The sequence below is a fragment of the Wasmannia auropunctata genome, unplaced genomic scaffold (genome assembly GCF_000956235.1).
Source record: "Wasmannia auropunctata unplaced genomic scaffold, wasmannia.A_1.0 LD335844.1, whole genome shotgun sequence".
NCBI lineage: Eukaryota > Metazoa > Arthropoda > Insecta > Hymenoptera > Formicidae > Wasmannia > Wasmannia auropunctata.
Genome location: NW_012027046.1, coordinates 1,128,734 through 1,148,136, shown reverse-complemented (window position 1 = coordinate 1,148,136; position 19,403 = coordinate 1,128,734). Strand labels below are relative to the sequence as shown.

Sequence of the window (19,403 nt, the reverse complement as noted above, 5' to 3'; positions counted from 1 at the left end):
AAGCTTAATTTGCGCGAGCAATTTCAACATCGAATATATTCGTAATTAGGTTCGTCTGGAAATTTTCCGCTGTAAGAAGAAAGTCGGGCCCAGAAACGCTTGATAAAATCGAGTGACGCAGTTACAGAATTTATAAGCAATTGTAAGCAATTGTAGTCGTACTAATTGACTTGTGACAATTGAATATTCTCAAAATAGATACAAAATTTTCATCGAGTAAAAGCTATAGGTTCGACAAAATCGATTGAGCGTAAGTAATGTACAGAACTTTCGAACATATATGACAAAATGACTGTCTTGTCCCGAGTATGTTGAGAATTACTCAAGCAATATTGTATGAAATAGCGGCATTAGAGAAGCTTTGCATGCGAATATGCACGGCGGAGTCAGCGGCGGACTGACAATAAAAAGGAAACGGTCCGTACTGCCCTTGGACCCCAATAATTTAACAAGCGGGGCCGGGACCCTTCTAACGATAATTTCCTCTGGAAAGGGATCGGAGCTTTTTCATGACGTAACGGAGTCATTTCGGAACAATGAACCAAAGTGACAATCTAGCTAGGAAAAAAAAGTGTTCTTTTCGAAGGTCAATATTTTTTTGAGATAAATGATTGCGTTTTTCAGAAAGATAACATATTGTAGTTAATTTTCGAAGAAATATTTGCAATATTTTGAAGACGCGTTACAACAATTGCCTGAACAGGTCTTGTAAATATCGTTTTGCAAAGCGTCAAGTCATTGCTTTAGTAGCGCATAAAAAGGTAACATTCCGTCGATATCGAGAAATAATAAAGCTACGAGTTAGATAAATATGGAGAAGGGAATGTACTTTTTAACTCTATTGACAAATCTCACAGTAGACTTTTGATATTAACGCTTTGTACTAACATTGCTTAGTTTTTAATTATTAAATTTGTAAAGTTTTAAATTTAGCAATTCAGAAAATACACTGCGTGATGGATATTTTGCTACTGCAATCTTAACAGTACGTTATTAATTAATCGTCTCTAATTGTAAGTTTTATTATTTACAATTAGCTGCCATTTTATAAATATGACATTTTTTAGATATTTTTTATATATTCAATTTTCTTTTGTTTTTCACAAACATGTCGAAAAAAAATTGAAAAAGGATATCACATGTTTGTATCATTGTAGGGGACCAATATTTTTATTGGTAAACCTCCGTTAGAAAGAAAAGTGATAAATACATATTTTATTTTTGTATATCTACAGCGAAAACAATTTTTATATTTAAATATAAAATTATATGAGATTTGATCTAATTCACAACGACTGAGTTTCGTTAAAATTAGCAACAAGACGAACATAATTCAAGTGAATGCTAAAATAAAAAAAAAGATAAACAGAAAAATCGTGTAACTAGAGATTTGAATTCCTTTTGCATGATTTTCAGTATTTTTAAAAATGAAAAAAAGTTATATTAAATATATAATTGATAATCGGAAATAATTTAAGTTTTATTTTTAATTCAGTAAAATTTTGTAAATTAAGTAGATATTAAATTTACGCAATTTTTTATTTTCTTTGGGCCTGTGCTAGCAATCACGTCGTCTTTTCGAATTCTGGGCATCAATTTGCAAATGAATCACGTCATTAGCTCTCACGTCACTGTATCTTGCACGTTTTTTATATGATAGGCATAACGGTATCGTGCTCTTTTGCGACTTTTCAAAGTCGTATTTTCTTCGTTTTGTATCTACCTCTAGATTTCTAGTATCTATGACTAGATTTTATAAAAACTTTCTGATATAAAAAAATCCACCTTATAACTAATAATTTTTGATTTGTATTAAAAATTAGTGATTTTTGACTTGTGTAAAGATTGTTTTAAAAATTTCAGGGCTGATTTCCTTTTATACTCTCAAAAATAATAATTTTTTACCTGTATCACTTTTCGATCAACGCAGCGATATATTGCACGTGTTTACTTCCTATTTTAGAATACTTATGAATTTTTATTTTGTGTGATGATGGCGTGGCGCATATTTGGACGGGTCATCACGAAAGCGACGACTTATCACGTCGGCAGAGAATAATGCGCGATTAATTAGTATTTCATCAAAAAAAAACACGTAATTTCTTACTCTCGGAAGTTGACACAGCATGATTTTCGATTCGAGAATCGCGTAACTCAGCACGAAAGAGTTGTTCCTGAAATTCAACGTATGCATACCATGGATGATAAAGTTATCATTCATGCGAAATTATCATGAGCAACGCGTTTATCGGCGCGGGCAAAGTTGCTTCGGACATGAAAGTCTATCCGAAATGCCGTCATCGCGTCGCAACAGCAGATATCGAGACGTGCGATTGGCATAGACTGGATGGGAAGATGTTACATAAAGTAAAAGATTTTCGTCAGCACAGAGCGGTTATAAGTTACTGCAGAGAACGCGCAAATGTATGATAGCAACAAGATGACTTAATGGTAAAGATTTAATCGGGCGTGTTAGCTTGAATTTAAGCGAGAAATCTTACATTAAGCGTATAGACGAGCACGCGTATCGATTTAATTGTAAAATTCGTTTATCTAAAGATATATATGTATAAATAAAACGATCGAAGCTCCTCTTACTCTGTAGTAAACTAATATAGGGAAACATACAGTATATTGCGTCAGTCTAACACGATTTGTTTACTATACATAGTAAACTGATAATTTCGGATATAATGGAAGTTAACGGATTCTGCAATTTTTGCCCGATTTTTCTCGAATAACCAAATAGAGCTGCAAAAATGATTTCCACGCAAATGTAATGGAGAACAATATTGCGCGTACGCTGTAAAAAAAAAAAAAAAATGCGCGTGTAAAAATACACAAGAATATCCCTTTAGGGAACAAGCGATTTAGATTGAATGTAAATAAAATCTATGCCGTTTTTTGCACGACATTTGCTTTATTGCTAAACAATACCAGATGCGTATGTGAAAAACATCCGTACGCGCAGTATTCTGAAGCTTATTATTTTTTTGCCTTTCAATTGGTATTTCTTTTTTCTTAGAGAAAATTTTTGTTTTTGAGCTTCTTCTTAGCAATTAATGTCTCAAATTTTTCAGATTCCGATCATATTTATTAATGAATACCAATAAATCCATCTCATAGAATACCGTCTAGTGGATAAGATTGCCATTTTAAAAAAGACAATATTTTAAAATCTTTGCATTTAAATTTTAAAAATAGAAGTATACATTAACATAATTATATATAGCAGCATTCTAATCTTCTTAAAATATTTATCATTTTTATTAAAATATTATCCTCTTTCTCTACCTCGCTTTTTCCGTTTCTCACAGAATAATTCTCTTTTCAAAATTCGAGATGCGGATATGTAATTTTAAACGTCAGTTTCATAAATAATTTCTTATTGATCTCGAGAATGCTATGCTTTTCTTAAAAACTCTTCAAATTTCTTCTTCCTTTGTCCCACTATACATATTTTCCCGCATCTCTTGCGCATTAATGTTAGCTTTTAATTCCGCGTCCTTTATCTACATGTAATTAATTTTATATATATATATATCGGACACCCCTCTAACGCTCCAAGTGAAATTACTGTTTCGGAGTGCGAACGAATTAATCTGTCTATGTATCGTACTCCTGCGTCATATATTTATCTATCCAGCTCCTACGCCAACAAGCCGAAACCGTGGGGCTTTTCAAACGAACAAATAAATGTGCCTGCATAAAAGGCGAGCACGTACAGCGAAAACTCATTTTCGACATTTTCGGAATAGTCCTTTGTGGAATGAGCGATTCGATTTCAACGCATAGTAGAAAAAGGCGCTCCTACCGCCGCCACCACCGCCGCCGCCGCCGCCGCCGCCGCCGCCGTCGCCGTCGCCGCCGCTTCGGAGCATGCACGCCGGGTTCGTCCGTTATGGATCTTACGTCACTCGGACGCTCGCGCGCGGCTCCCGACATCGGCGGATACATTTCGTGGAATTCTCGTTTCTCAGCTCTCTCTTTCTCTCTCTATCTTTCTCTCTCTTTTCCTCTCCTTCCCCCATTTCTCCCTCTATCTGTTTGTCTCTCTGTCTCTGTCTCTTTTTCTCTCCAGTTACTCGTCCCTCTCCATCTCTTTGTGCGTCTCTCGTTTCCATTAACTCTGCACAGCGTTAATATATACGTATACTTATTGCGCCCGTTATACGGCGAGGACACCAAAGCGTTACGCCCTGCGTTTCGACGGTATACGTACGTATATGCATGACGTACGTACGCGTGCACGTGCTACGTGAAAACCGTATCACGAGAACCGTACGTCGACGTACGGGAGGGAAGGGAGGGCAAAGAGGGAGCGCCGGGAGATGGGGAGGATACGCTAACCGTACGTAATAACGCCACGAAAGAAAGGATACACTGAAATACACTTGGCGAGACCGAAGACCGAAACACTGAGACACGCCGGAAGCAACGAGATGTGCTTTACCCCACAGTGTGTGTCCACGGACGGGGTATATACAGGATTCCTCCGAGACGCGGGTGGCGGGTAATGTCATCCTGGATACCTTAAAAACAAGAGACGCGAGACAAATACGGTCGCGGGGGCAATACGCGAGGTATTATAGCTAGCGCGGGATTAAAAAATTTAAAAATTGCAGTATCTTGGGCGCGGCTTAATATACGTGATATATTTTAAGCAAGTTTCTACATATATCGGATAATGAACGCGGGCGGATTTGAGCCCGCGAAAACTCACCCCTCCGCCTATGACCTATGGCAACCGCATTACCCGCTTTGACGCAACAAGATCCGTTTGTCAGCGCCGTTACACACCGCCCGCGCGCGTAATGGGACTTCCGACGAAATATTCTCCGCGGAAACATCCGCACCCTCCCCCCGCCTCCCCATCCACCCCCCCCTTGTCCTCCCTCCCGCCGCAAATTATCTAGGGATCCATCATCGAGATCTCGTTTGTGGCGCGCGGTGGTTGAGACACCCCCGGCCGCGAGACAACGCGCGAAAACCACTTCTTTCGACGGGGTCGCCGTTCGGTCGTCCGATCGAATTAGCGGTAAGCTCCTCGCGTGCGAATTTCCGGAGTCGCTCGATACGCACAATAGCAACGTCTAGGCGACGTATACTTTCCAAATTGCAACAAACGCGCGTTGTGTCCACGGGGTCGAAATACGTCCGTTCTTACGTCACACACACACACACACTACATACATACATCGTTGCGGGAAATGCGAGTGTGTGCGAGTTCACCCGCGCGCTCTTCGCCCGCGATTGGCAGCTACATTTTGAAGAATTCTTCGGACTAACCCGTCTATGGACGGACGGGTTTCTTCGCCCTCCGCGCACCGGCTACCGCCTCCCCCCCCTCCTTCCCCGGCGTTCCATAGTTTTCTCCCTCTTTCTCTCTCTTTCTATCTCGCCGACTACTCTTTTCTGGGCCTACGAGACTTCAACTCCGCGCCGGTAGGTTAGGTGCCCCTTTTTGCTTCATTGTACGTTCGTCGGTACGTTTTTGTGCACATCTTCCCCATTCCCTGCCCCCCGGCCCTCTACCTCATCCCCCTCTGCCCCTATATCGCCGGTCCGCCGCCTCCACCTACCTCCGGACCGCCCTCTCACCGGCCCACCCTATGCCCGAGCGCTCGCTTTTTCCTATTTTTTAACATTTTCTTTTCTTCAATGCCTTAAAATGCAAAAATAAACGAGACCCAGCCGGCCGGGAAAGGAATTGACCGTCGCACGGCGGGCCGGGATTTTTGCAGAATTTACGCGGGCGACGCGAAAAAAGAAACTTCTCTCTGAGAATGTCGGCCGCGACCGGCCCCGTCGAACCAGAGAGAAATTTTCTTTTTGCGCGCACTCCCGAAATTCCGGCCGGCGCGCGCCCGCGGCGGTGCGCGGACAATATGAACGCCGCCGTGGCCCGGAGCCATCGTCTCTGCCCGTTCGCCTCGTGCTCTCTCGCTTGCGCCCGCTCTCGCGCGCGCCACCCGTCTCACCCTGCCACGGCGACGGCTGTCCCTCCCGCACCCGACCGCGCCCGCCGCCACTCCTCGGCGATCTCCTCGTCGCTCGACGTCGCCCGTCGCGCAACTATTGACCGGGCCGGCCGCGGACGGCCGTGCGTCCCGGCGACGTCGGGGCCCGTGGCGGTCGCGGCCGCGTCGCCGATCGCCGCGTCGAGAGCCATCCCCGAGGACGGTCCCGGCGTCGCGGCTCTCGATCCCGCGGAGGCGACGCGACCGTCGCGTCGCCCGGTCGCGCGCGCGGACCAAATCATCCCGACCGCGCGGCATCCCGCTCGCGCCGCCGATGCTGCTCGGCGTCTCCCTCACGCACCCCGGCCCACCCTCGCTCGCTCTCGCTCCCTCCCGCACGACCGCCGCACTCGGCGACTCACACTCCGCCGCGCTCCCACTTCCCACTCCGCCGCCGCACTCGCGCTTCCCCATACCCTCCCGCGCGCTTGCTCGTTCCCACTCCCCCGGTCGCTTTATTCGTCGTGAAACTTTTTATGTTGTATATATTAAAGGGAACGTATCAACCTCCTTTCCGTTAAAGCGGATAACACCAAATTAACCGGCGGCGCCGTCACGTATCGTCCACGTCTGACGTTTTCGGCGTGTGATGTTCCGAACGGAGCGGAGCCCGCTGCGATCTAATCGCGCGAGGTGAGTCATTCGCGCGAGCGATGGAGGTCGTGCGATGATTTTTGTTCCAAGTAATTGCCGAGTCGATTCCGAACTAGACGGCCTCGTTTCTCCAACGGCAAAAACGAAATCGAGGTGTCGCGTGCAACGAGGGAGGGTGAAACCGACGCGATGCGATTTTGGGCGCGGACTCGCTTCGTCCGAGGGTAAGGGACTCACGCTCGCCAAGCCGGGGCAAGCCGGGCATCTCGGCGTCGCGCGCGCGACTTGTTCACTGACGCGAACACGCGGCTGCTCGGACTGTCGCACACACCGGGGTAAGATTGACGTTCTCTCTTTCTCTCTCTCTCTTCCTCTCTCTCTCTCTCTCTCTCTCTCCCTCTACGCTTACGTGGCCATGAGTAATTACGCCGATAGCGCGACGCAACCCTCTCTCGCTACGTCTCGTCGTCGTTTCCAGCCGTTTCCTTTTGAAGCGCTATCGCGAGGCGTAGGACGCCTCGTTTTCGATATTTCTCGACGTATTTCGCAACGAAGTAAAAACGTTGCTCCTGATAAGCTGCTGAAAAAAAAAAAACATTACATGAGATACATTTAAATTGTTCGAGATCCAGCCCAGTGTTCTCCGTGGCCAACGAGCGTCGCGGCGACGCGGCGGTGGCCGGCGGTAGTGGCGGCAGCGGCACGGCACCCTTGAGCGAAAGGGTTTACCGAATTTCGCCGAGTCACCTCGATATTCTCGTATCTCGCCGCCGCCGTCGCATGGCCGGGACCTTAAGGGCCGGCAGGTGAAAGTACCCCCATCGGGCGCGCATAAGACTGTCTTTTTTCCTCGCTGGTGCTCCCGGTCCCTCTATTCCGCCTGTCTCCCCTCTATGGCCGCGCCCCTCCGCACACCCGGACCGGACGTCGCTCTTTCTCGCGCGCGCGCGCGCGCGCCTCCTTTTTTTCTTCTTTTTTTTTTGTTTTCGGGGCGAACGATCGGGAACATGTGGCACGAAGGTTAGCGAGTAGCGTTGCGTCGCGCTCGTTTCTCCCCGTTACGTTTACTTTTGTGCAACGTGCCTCGCCACACTGGCGTAAACACGTTGGAATTTACAACACTTCGCGCCGCGCCGAGCGTGAAAAAATTGTTCGCGCAATCGACTCGATGACGTAATAATATGTTACGCGCGGTCCTTTCGCATTTTCGTCCGCCTCCGTGGAGAAAGAGAGAGCCGCGAAAAGGGAATCGGGGGGGATGCGTCCGATCTTAATATTCAGGATACGATCCTCCGAACTCTCCGGCCTCATGCCGCACGCATAAAAGAGCGCGGCGCTCCGCTTCGACACTCGCTCGCTTCTTGCGCCGACAACTGCCGGTGCAACTGTTCGCCGATTGGCAACTTGACGCGCGAGCGTGCCGTAATAACGGCCGGTATAAAAAGTAATAATCGCGAACGGAACGGGGCACGCGCGCGATTGGTTGCGCGCTCGCAATTCCGCGCGGGGCACTTCCCGCGTGCGCTTCGTTTTCTCGACGCACTATATGTATACACCTCACCGCCGCGCGGCGATTTCGGCGGGCGATAATTCCGCGCGGGCCGATCGATCTCGGAGCAATAATTCTACCGGGCAACGCGCGAATGGCTTTTAAGTATACGTTTCCCGATTCGAATATATACATACGAAAGATATAAATTATAATTGGGAACCAAGAGCGGGTAGTTCGGTGGAAGGTATACAGACACTGACGGTGCTAGTTTCGCAGGCCGCTCCTTTTTGATCGCATCATCGTAGCGAAAATTAGGAAGACAGGAATAAATATCTATATATACGCTATAATTAAATACATATGCACGTTTTTTTAATTCTAAACGAATCAATAGGAATGTGTGATTTCCTCTCTTCTATTTTATCGCTCTCTTATTTCTATTTTTATCGTTATGTATATATAATATGATCTATTTGTTTTTATTTCGTCGTATTTTATAATTCCTAGCTGGGCGCGACAAACGGCGTGATTTTTCGGCGACGCGTACGGCACGCGCGGCGCGATGAATCGTTGCCACGAAATTCGGCAACGCGCGCTTTAATCTTCGTCGCGAACTTTCGATACGTGGCCGGCATTCCTAATTCCGATCGGTCGCTGTCGCCGCCGCCGCCGCAGCCGTCGCCGCCGCCGGGGCGCAAAAATTCTGCGCGTCGTGCGTTTTTATTTCCTCCGCTTCTCCTCCGCTTGCTCTGTTTTTGCTCTCCCTCTCCGCGGGGCGAATGGCGAGAGTTCGCATTATAAATGGGGGAGAGAGAGGGATTGGCTGAGGGGAGGAAGGAAGGGCGCTATTTTAACAGCCGCGCAATTCCATTTTCCTCTGTGTGCGCTTCGGGATACGAAACTTTAAAATTAAGAAAATAGAAAAATTCGAGAGAGCCGGTATCTTTCGAAAAAATATAATACCTAACGAAGAGATTTGTCAAATCTGTCTAATTTCGAAGCTCGATTTTTTTTCCCAGAGCGAGGAAAAAATGGGAAATTGCGGTAAAACCAACGGTTTTATATAAAATACAAGGATATTAAAATAATACGGAGTATCTTCATAATGCGAAATGCTGTTGCACAGCTTTGTGTAAATTCTAGAATTTCTCATAGACAAATAGAATTATATGACTGAAAAAATAGCCACTCTGACTGCTCGGGGATTACGTTATCGCGAATACGTTAATTGTTATCGGAAGATATTCTCGTAGTGCGGTACACTATATCGTTGCGCCGTTCTATTATCGTTCACATATGTTACGGTATTTGTCTGTCTACTTTTAATATCCTTTATATTTTTTATACAGCGCTTTGCACTCACTGATAACGTAGTTAAACGTAAAATATAATTTGAAACAAAAAATATTTTTTTATTATTGTTGGCTTGTATCACTTATTCATTTTCGATAGTACAAAATTTTCAATTTTAGGGACTTTCTTTAATATGAAAACTGACGCATGAATTTCATAAGTTATACAAAACAATTAGGTATATGAATTAGGAATCGCAATTCTTTAGCGTTAACAGATTTCGTAATTTTATATTTCTTATTATTTTGTCAATTTTTCCGAATTTTAATTTTCTATATAATAATATACATGCGTCGTATACGAAAAATTACGAATTTCATAGAGTTAAGCTCGTGAAAATTAGAAAATTTTGGAAATTGTAATTATTCTCGATGCATTAATGGATTTTGTGATTTATATTTTTTTTCTAACTTTCTTTTTATTCTTATATCCTTTTTTTATCTCTTTGCTTCTCTTTTATAATTATTTCTTAAATAAATTTTCGAATTTTGTGTCAAAAGCATACGAAGTGAAATAATATTGTATAAAGTAAACAATGAACGTATAAAAAAAATCTATTTAATCAAATTTGCTAGTTTTATTTTACCGATTTTTGTTAGTTATTAAATTTGTAAATTGTTAAATTCGTTAAAGTTGCGAGTCTACAAATTTCTCGCCGTGAATGTATATGTGAAGTGAAGAGTGTAATCGACGTGGGATGACACAGGAAAGCTCCTGAATCACTTCAGACTACTGTTTCAAATATGATTGCAGAGAAAGACACATTGGTGGACGTCGAGGGATATCGCGAAACGATGAGTGATAAATTTCAATTAACCTTTACCATTAGCGTTTATATTTGTTTCAGTTCCGTTCTTCTGCATCTCATGTTGTTCACGTTATTTCATATAATCAAATTTTTAATCATTAGAAAATTAATGTTAATTATTTAGAATCGAGATAAAATAATTATTAGCTTCTTTCAAAAAGGAGCGTGGTCGAACCTACAGTCTCACGCTCCACACCGTTATGCCTCGCATACTTCCTCATGTCTCATATCCACGCATCCTCACATCCCCGCTCTCCACATCCCTGTACCTCACATTCGCAACTCATATTTTTATATCTTACACAGCCGCACTTCGTCCCCCCTCCCCCTTCCCCTGCACATTCCCATACTTCACATAATTCGTACAGACGCATACAGAGGGAGAAAGAGAGCGTACTTTATTTGGCAGAAAAGCTCTTATTAATTGTAATTAAGTTCGTATATCTTGGTATATTGACTGCTGTTTAAGTTAATAAATAAAGATTAATTTATTATACGAAGTCGAATTCTCTCTATTTCTCATAAAAGATTTCTAGATCATAAATCGTAAAATAACGATGGACTTTTTAAATACAGATTTTTAAGATGAAGATCCGTGAAGATAATCCGAATGATCAAATAACGATTCATGAATATGTGATTACCTACACTCTTAAATAATCACCGAAAATGATTTATAACTGTTCTCATAATAAATGTTGAAGATATGTATTAAATTATGTGATTAGAAAAATAACATCTCTAAAATTTCGGTGGGTTTAAAAATAACTTGTAACACCAATCTTTTAAGAAAGGCTAAATTTAGAAACTTTCAATGACATTCCTATGATATTCTAGCTGCAGTTAGCGTACTTTCTAAAATAGAATGTAATGTAGCGGAGGATGGCGGGGTAAGTAGGTAACGATGCAAGGTCTGTCATCGATGATAAATAAATAAATATTGCGACCAAAATTAAAATTATCGAGTGGCCGGCCGCCGAGTGAACGTGTAATAAGGTCACCCGGAATTTATTTCATTGCGTCGCATATTATGCAAGTTGACGTGCAGTTTGATAAAGAGAGCAAGAAAGCAACGGCTATATTTATCACCGGCGCGCAACCGTTGTGCAACCGTTCAGGAATACACGGAGACCTAGAAACAGGCGCGCGTACGCAGGATAAGATACGCACTCCCCCCTCCCCCCTCCCCATCGCCGCCGCACACACGCCGGACAGTTCTATTAATTCGTGAAAATACCTCTTAAGAGAATGTCAGGCATGTCGCGTTAATTCTTTCGTTAGCGGAATGTTTTTCACCGCGTGAAACGCGGAATATTATACATCGTTCATTTTGTACTCTCCGCTTCAAATATTTCCAAAATACTTTCCACCTGCAAATTTCGCAAATCCCCCCGTGTTCGTCCAAGAAAGTTAAAGAGACCATAATAATGTTTAAAATAAATATAATACGTTAATTTTGCGTTATACTTATACACTGCGTACTGCTTTTTTTTCTGCCGTGCCAGGTATACAGCCCCCTACGCGTAACAATATGTCGGAGATCGAAAAAGCTTTCAGCTTTTGCAAACAGCGTATAATGATATTACAGATCAGTCCTGTGAAAGTTTGATAAACGTCACCTTAAACCACACGCTGGCGACATCGACACCTCCGGGACACCGTTAATACATTCTTCAATATTATAATTGTTTTACACGAAATTATAGAACGTGTTTAATAAATAATCAGCGAAAAGTACGCGGGATCTCGCTCGTTGCGTGCACATCCTAAAATAATCTGTGCGTACGCTATGACAGAGAGAGAGAGAGAGAGAGAGAGAGAGAGAGAGAGAGAGAGAGATAGGAAGAGACGGAACCACACACCGGATCTAAATTCCGTGAATAAATGATATTTCATTAGGGCGGACGAACGAAACCGGGGCTTTGTTGCGAAAACGTCACTGCCGCGCTGGCTGGCTGGCTGTCTGTCTATCTGTCTGTCTGTCTGTCGGTCACGCAACGAAAAAAAAAAGAGAGAGAGAGAAAAAGGAATAAAAAGAGCGTGCGTTTAACACCGAAACCGATTTTCGCGTTCTCCGCCCGTTCGAAACGGAAGGCCGGCGACCCACGCGCACTGGATTAACTTTAAAAAGTACACAAAACCGCGCGGCGCAGTTCTTTTTTTTCTTTGATCTTCAGAGAAGAGAGAGAAAGAGAGAGAGAAAGAGAAAGAGAGAGAGAAAGGGAGTGTATACTCGCGCGCGACTCCATCCCCTTTAAAGCGAGTTTTTATTTTCTCCGCGCTACGCGCGCGCCTCTTCCCTCTTTCCCTCTCCTCCCTCTCCTGCACCCTCTTCTCCGCGCTTTTCCTCTCCCTGTGATTTGCATTCGCTTCGGAAAAAAAAGGGAAAACGATTATCTCCTCCGTCACGACAAATGATCTTGCCTGATTTTGAAAGGGGGTGGAGGAGGGAGGAGGCCGAAGGTAAGATGTGGGTTTCGACGGTCGATGCAACTTTAATCCTTGTGCCGCAAACCCCTGAGGTGCAACAATTTCGAGAAGCTCACCTTTTCAGATTTACGCCTTCTATATCAAATGCTTCGTCCAAAAAAAAAAAAAGTAACATGCGAAGCGAAATATTTGTTATCGATTGACATATCTCTTTTTTTCATCTCTTCTAAATTTCTCTTCTAATGATAAATTTTTTTCCTCTTAATAATAACGATTCGCGAGAGAACCGCATCGTTGTGGAAGAAAATATTAGTTAGGAGTTGAACAAAGCGCTTGTTCCGTTCTCCTCCCCCCTCCCCTCGCTAATTCCGTAGCGCAAAAATTGAAATCTGAAAGCCGCGAAATTACTTCGCGTTACATCGCATTATCCCGGTGGGATACGCGCGAACGAAACACGAACGGAGTCGTGAATTTCGCGTAACTCAAATTATTCGCCTCGCATCCATATACATTAACGCGTTTTCGCGTTAGTCTTCTTTAAAGTTAACGTACGAGTCGTTTTTTTGTTGTGAAAGTGGCGTAAATCAAATTTCGAAGTATGACGAATTTAAGGTCGATGCTATAACATAAAAACCGCTACGATACAATTATTTTAACGAAACTGCTATGAATGCGTCTAGCCTTTTATCAAACGGTTCTAGTCCGGGCATTTTCGAATCCTTCTTGAAAAGAAACGGGATTCTGAAGAATTATCGCATGCAGCGCATTTTTATATCTCTATCGTTTAATTACTACCGTGAATTAATATTAAATTAATTTTTTTCTATTAACTCGTTTATATAAAAAACGTAAATCGTTTTAAAACGATTCTATCTATCATCGTAATAGTATAGCTTATAATATAAAACGGTTAAAGATGATAATTTTTGTATTATAATTCCAGCGTTTCAATTATGTATAGAGTTTGTGCAATGAGAAATAAATCAGTTCACAAAACGAATTACAAATTATGTTATAATAGCTTGTTTATCGAAATCAGTTTGAAACACACGGGACCAAATATTCAGCGGATATTTATTTCGTGTTAATTGTAAGTTAAACATTTCGAGTATAGCGAGAGACCGACTGAGGTATTCAGTGTTGATGTTTGTTTGGCAACGTACGCAAGGCCGCCGCGCGTGTTGTCATTCTCGCGGCGAGAGACTCGAACGAGCAAGTAGATAGCGGCGCAAGCCGCCCCGTGGTGCCGTCATATTACATCTCGAAACGCGATCGCGACAGAGTATTAGAAGATACCGAACGCCGTCGTATTACCTCGTGATTGTTACAGCGGGCAATAATTACAGGCTATTGGAAATTCGTGAACTTATCAAGGCGGCCTATCGAAGCGGATATTTCGCGCGATTTATCATTTAGACTCGGAACGATGCAGAACGGGAACTATAAGTCACGGTTTCGCGTTGTTTACAGGCGACAATTATTTTCCTAACAATGCTCGAGTTTCAAACGTATCCCGCGCTGCACTTTGAACTTTTGGTCTAAATGTAATATCTGTTGGTTTCGCGATTGATAACGCGGAATAATGTACGAATTGGCGAATCAGGTTTCTCGTTCGAGCGACGAGAAGCAGCGATATATCGACAATTGATCTGAAATGAGAGAAACGGAATATATTTGGCATTTTTATTTCGTGATGATGCTTATAAATATTTCGTGGAATTACCAGACTGACTGGTATGCGACCTTGATGGTGTTTGTTGATGTTATTCGAAAGATCGTCATATTATCATTCGTGCGGCAAGACTCGAGCCAGCGGGTAGCGATTCCTCGAAACGCGAGATCGCATAATAAATATTAGAAAATATCAAAAACACGATTATTTTCTACAGAGAAGCGCGAGAGCGCATAATAAATATTAGAAGAAAATATCAAAAACACGATTATTTTCTATAAAGAAGCAGCAATTATCACCCATGCAGTTAATATATTAACTGCTGTGAATGGGCATTCACAATTGGCGCTTAACTTTTCAATCCCTAATTAATAGTGACCGGTACTATCGCAATTTTCTAAAACAAGTGTAAAAAATAAATCCCATAAAATTTTATTATTGAATATTGAATATTAATATTAAACTTTAAAATGCTTATAAAATTTTGCATGACATAAATAACATCTAAATAAGAATATACAGTAAAATTACTTAATTCATTAGGAGAATATAATCTTGATTATATTTGATCACATTTTATCATTATATACCTATGATAATGAAAATTCTACTTGGGCGTGCACGGTAAGATATACAGAACTCGCCGGGAAGACGTGTTAAATTAATTCCCCACGATTAACGACTGTAAAAAATTCATCGTTTCTTTTATTGAAGCAAGTATTTCGCGCAATTTGTTCATCTCAAATGAAAATCGAAGCGACAAAGGATGCGAATCGCAGATTATTGTTTATTGCGATTTATACATGCGGGCGATATATAATAATTTTTTTAACAATTAAATTCGAACGTATCTCGCATCGCGCGCTTTGAATTTGCTCATCACTTTCGGATGAGCACTGAGAACGCGGAATAATATTGTACATACATAAATCGTCAAATATTCGATATTTCGTTTGTTGCGCTAATTTGCGAGATTCGCGGATGTCGAGCGGATCATGGAACTTTGTATTTGTTTTTTTTTTTTCGCATTATTCTTCCGTCGCAATATTCAATAAGAAAGTGTGTGTCGCGGCTGCGATTAACATCGGGAACGCCGTGCAAACTGCCGTGCGATTATTTTATTCCGATGATTAGTACGCGCGCGATCGTAATTAATCACGCTCTCGTGTGTGTCGTGTTGTCAAGTGGAGTAAACGAATCCACGGAGAGGAGGAGGCTTGAGAGGCATTGAGCAACGGTGCAGCGACCATGGGGTAAGTAAATTATTTTTTTGCAAATTTTATTTGTTACTTGCAAAATTATTATTTATGTATAATTATTTTACGCGCGGGCAACAATTATTCTTTTAGATATTCATTATTTCGGGCATTGTTACAATTTGCATATTTTTCCGTTTTATAGTTTCAACGTAGTTTCAATCTAGCCGCAACTCCATCGCTGCCCATCGCATCGGTGAGTGACATTATTGTTTTTACTTTGTTAAGATAATGGAGCTGTATAAAAACTATATGATACGTATTACTAAATCATATTAAACTATATTGTATATGTAACTATAATATATGTAATTTTCAATTTGGTTTATTGCTAAAATAATTGGAGAAAAATTAAAGAAGAAAAAGAAGAAAAAGAGAAGGAATAATTTTACTTTTCTTCATGGTGTTTGCCCAGATATATTTGTTCATGAATAATGAAAATTGGAACAAGAGATATTTACTTGTATTATTTATATGAAACTAAAATATATACCGCAGTAAGGAAAAATCGTTAAATTAGTTGTGTTACTCTCTCTCTCTCTCTGTCTCTCTTTCTTTTTCCTCTTTAGAAATATGTCTTTAATAAAATTTGAGATATATTCAATCTCTCCATACGCTATATAAGATTAAATATTGTATAAGCTAGTACAAGAAAATATTTAGAGATTTTTTTATACAAGCATATCATAAAACGGGAATAGGAAATATACATTACTGTCAGATAGCATATCTAATTAATACAAATACGCTCTAACGATTATCAATCAATTTTATAATAAATAAATCAGTATTCTAATCTTCTTAGCCTATTTATTCCTATTTGACTTCACTTTTACTTGAAATAAATTTTAATATTTAATATCACAGAAATAATTTTAGTAACTATCCCATCGCGATATTCGAACAATTTTTAACGTTTTCAGGTTTTCATGTTCACGAGCAATCGTTTCGCTCTTCACAATCAGCTGAGTACACTCTAAACTGATTTCTAATCAAAATGTGTTTATTAAACCGTCTGTGTCCCAAGATACGAAACTTTATTCCCAGTATCTCATCTGATACATGCTGATATGAGATTCATATAACGACTGCAAATATGGCCTCTAGAGTTTTCTTCACCGTCGAGTCTTAAGAGTACATAGAATATAGGTAAATGTATAAATTGTTAACCGTATAGTGTTTTCGTTGCTGATTCCGCAGCCACGCGGAACGAAGGGGTTGGCAAACCGGGGTCTGTCTTTCCCTCCCTCGACTCGGGAAGGGAATATTCAAACGCGACGTCGTCGTCCTCCCCCTCAGCTGAATTCTCCTGTTTATAATTTAGTCCCGCGTCGGTTCCTAGGTACCAGCGGATCGAAGGGGAAGAGGGAAAGAGAGATGGAATTTCACAAAAATCACGCTATTTTGTTTTTTTTTAAATAATATTACTAGATATACGCGAATATTTTCGACACACTGCTTTCCGTTAATTTATTTTTTTTTTCGCCGAAATTGTTTCCCCTAATTACCGTATTGCCGGTGCAATAGCATTTAACAGAATTAAGCGAATTCATAATATTATGCCGTGGCTGCAACGTCAATTTTTTTTTTAATCTCCAACTCCTATTGTATTTTGAGAAAAAAAATCCGAACCGCGTAATTATTTTATTTTCGCTAACAGAAGCGGATTCCCAAATTTCGCGAGCGATAATGACGCCGCGCCTCGACTCTTCCGTCAATTCCCACGGACGGTCTGCTCGTGAAATCAGTTTAAATCAATAAAACGTATATTTGCACGGCACATTTCGAAAAATCACCGACTATATTTTCGATTACGATCTGCGGTTTGCTGAGAGCGCGAGATAAACATCGGGAATAATTTGTCTCTTTCGGTCCGTGTAAACTTCTCTCGCGACAACACAATCGTCACTCGGGCAACGTCGTGCGCACACCTGATCGATCATAGGAAAACATAATTTCATTACGAGCCGGAATATTATTTCCATTAGAGCGTACGCGAGCGCGCTCCTATTTACACGGCCGCGCTCGCTCTCGTTCGCTCGCTCTCTTGCTCGCTATAGCATAACAATAACAATGCGGTGGAGCGCGCGCGCGCGCGCGCGCGCGTGTGTGTGTGTGTGTGTGTGTGTGCGTGCGTACACATACGAGTTCGTGTCGCGGATAATCCAAAATTCAAAGGAAAGAGAGAAATTTATTAGAGAGAGAGTGGGACGCAGCGTTCGCCATTCGTGCGCGTTAAATTTTTCAATTTCTCGAAAATTATATTGTTGACAAAATATTGTGTATTTTAACGTTACGCAATCGCGAGGTACCAAAAACAAAAAATCTAACGTGTTGAAACGTGCACGATCTTCACAATGACACTGTCGCTTACACGAAGTCACGCACAGCGGGAATCAATCGGGCACCGGGAGAGAGAGAGAGAGAGAAACGAGCAACGAAAGAAATCTCGAAATTCCGTGATTTCGAGTTTTTTTTCTTGCTTTGACACGCGCGCGTCTCTTTAATCAAGAACATTTTAAAAAAAATGGAATCTTTTTTTAAAACCTCGCTTTTTGAGATTTTTCGTAAGGCGCAAAGGTATAGAAGATCGATAAAAACTTGTCGCGCTAGTGCGAGATTTGGGTAGAGTGCCCGTATGTTCTTCCATTTCACAATTGTATTAAAAACGCTAATTTTATTACGTACTTTTGTCCGGAAACGAGATGCGCAGTGAAATACAAAATAAGATTCTCTACCTCTTCTCTCCTAATTCAATATCGCACGAAATTGGAGAATGTCAGTTCCGCATCTATGTCACTCGGATGCATTAGAATATAAAGAGCGACGAGCAAAGAGAGTTTGCGTTAGCGCAACGTACGTGAAAAGTTTCTTTTTTTACACGCTTGATTAACAGTTTCGACAAACCTACGTATTCCTTGAAAATAGATTGTAAAACGCGCGACGTTGTAGCCTACTTTCTCACGAAGGGCTCGCCGGGCGAGCTAAAATTTTTTGACTAGCCCGTATCAAAAATTTGCAAAGGCAAAATCTCGCGAGCGAACGGCGCAAATTAACGTCCAGTGAACCACGGCGGTCTCATTAAGGGAGAGAGGGCGAGAGAGACAGGCGACAGAAAGCATGAGAGAGAGAAAGAGAGGGAAGGGTAGAGACAGAGAGAGAGAGAGAAAGACAGAGAATTCCGTGTCTCTCGTCGGCCGAAATAACCGATCGATTTTGCACGTAATGTAACCCTATATATTATCCTGCGACGGTGCACGAGGGTGCCTTGAGATTTTCAATTGAATGCGTCACAGGACGTCCTTCTGGGCTTGGCGCGCTCGGGCTCTCCCCCGGCCGCGCCGCTCCCGGCCGGAATACTATTGTCGCGGCGCGCGACCTGCGATATTTTCCATAATTACCACGGCGTCGCGTTCACGCCCGATCTTGCCATGAACGTGGCGCGCGCGACCGGAGCTGCCTTCTCAGAGATAAATTTTTAATTTTCGGAGCGTCCCCGGGCCGCCAGGCGGGCTGCGGTCGCGACGTTCGCGGCGCGACTTCGTCCGCCGGTTCGGACAAACATCGTCGCCGGCGAATGTTTCGTCCGGCCGCGGGCGACGTTCGCGCGCGTTACGCCCGCGACGCGGCCGCGGCCGCGCGGCCGCGACATCACCGGCGCGCTCGCGAGATGTCACGGCGACCGGGGCGATCCGCGAGCCGTCCGCGGCGAGCGTCCGCGCGTCGCCGAGCGTCGCCTGCGGCTCGCGCGCCGCGACAATACTTGCCCGGCCGGCGC

At 42.7% G+C, this 19,403-nt stretch overlaps 1 protein-coding gene across 1 annotated transcript in view; it reads right to left on the bottom strand.

Annotated features, from left to right (window-relative positions):
* Positions 1-7,037: 7,037 nt before the first annotated feature.
* The window catches only part of LOC105455819, a 20,051-nt gene continuing 7,685 nt past the window's right edge, over positions 7,038-19,403 (bottom strand). The window contains exon 4 of the mRNA XM_011699446.1: positions 7,038-7,194. Coding sequence (XP_011697748.1) covers positions 7,038-7,194 — 157 coding nt within the window. The remainder of the gene's footprint in view (positions 7,195-19,403) is intronic.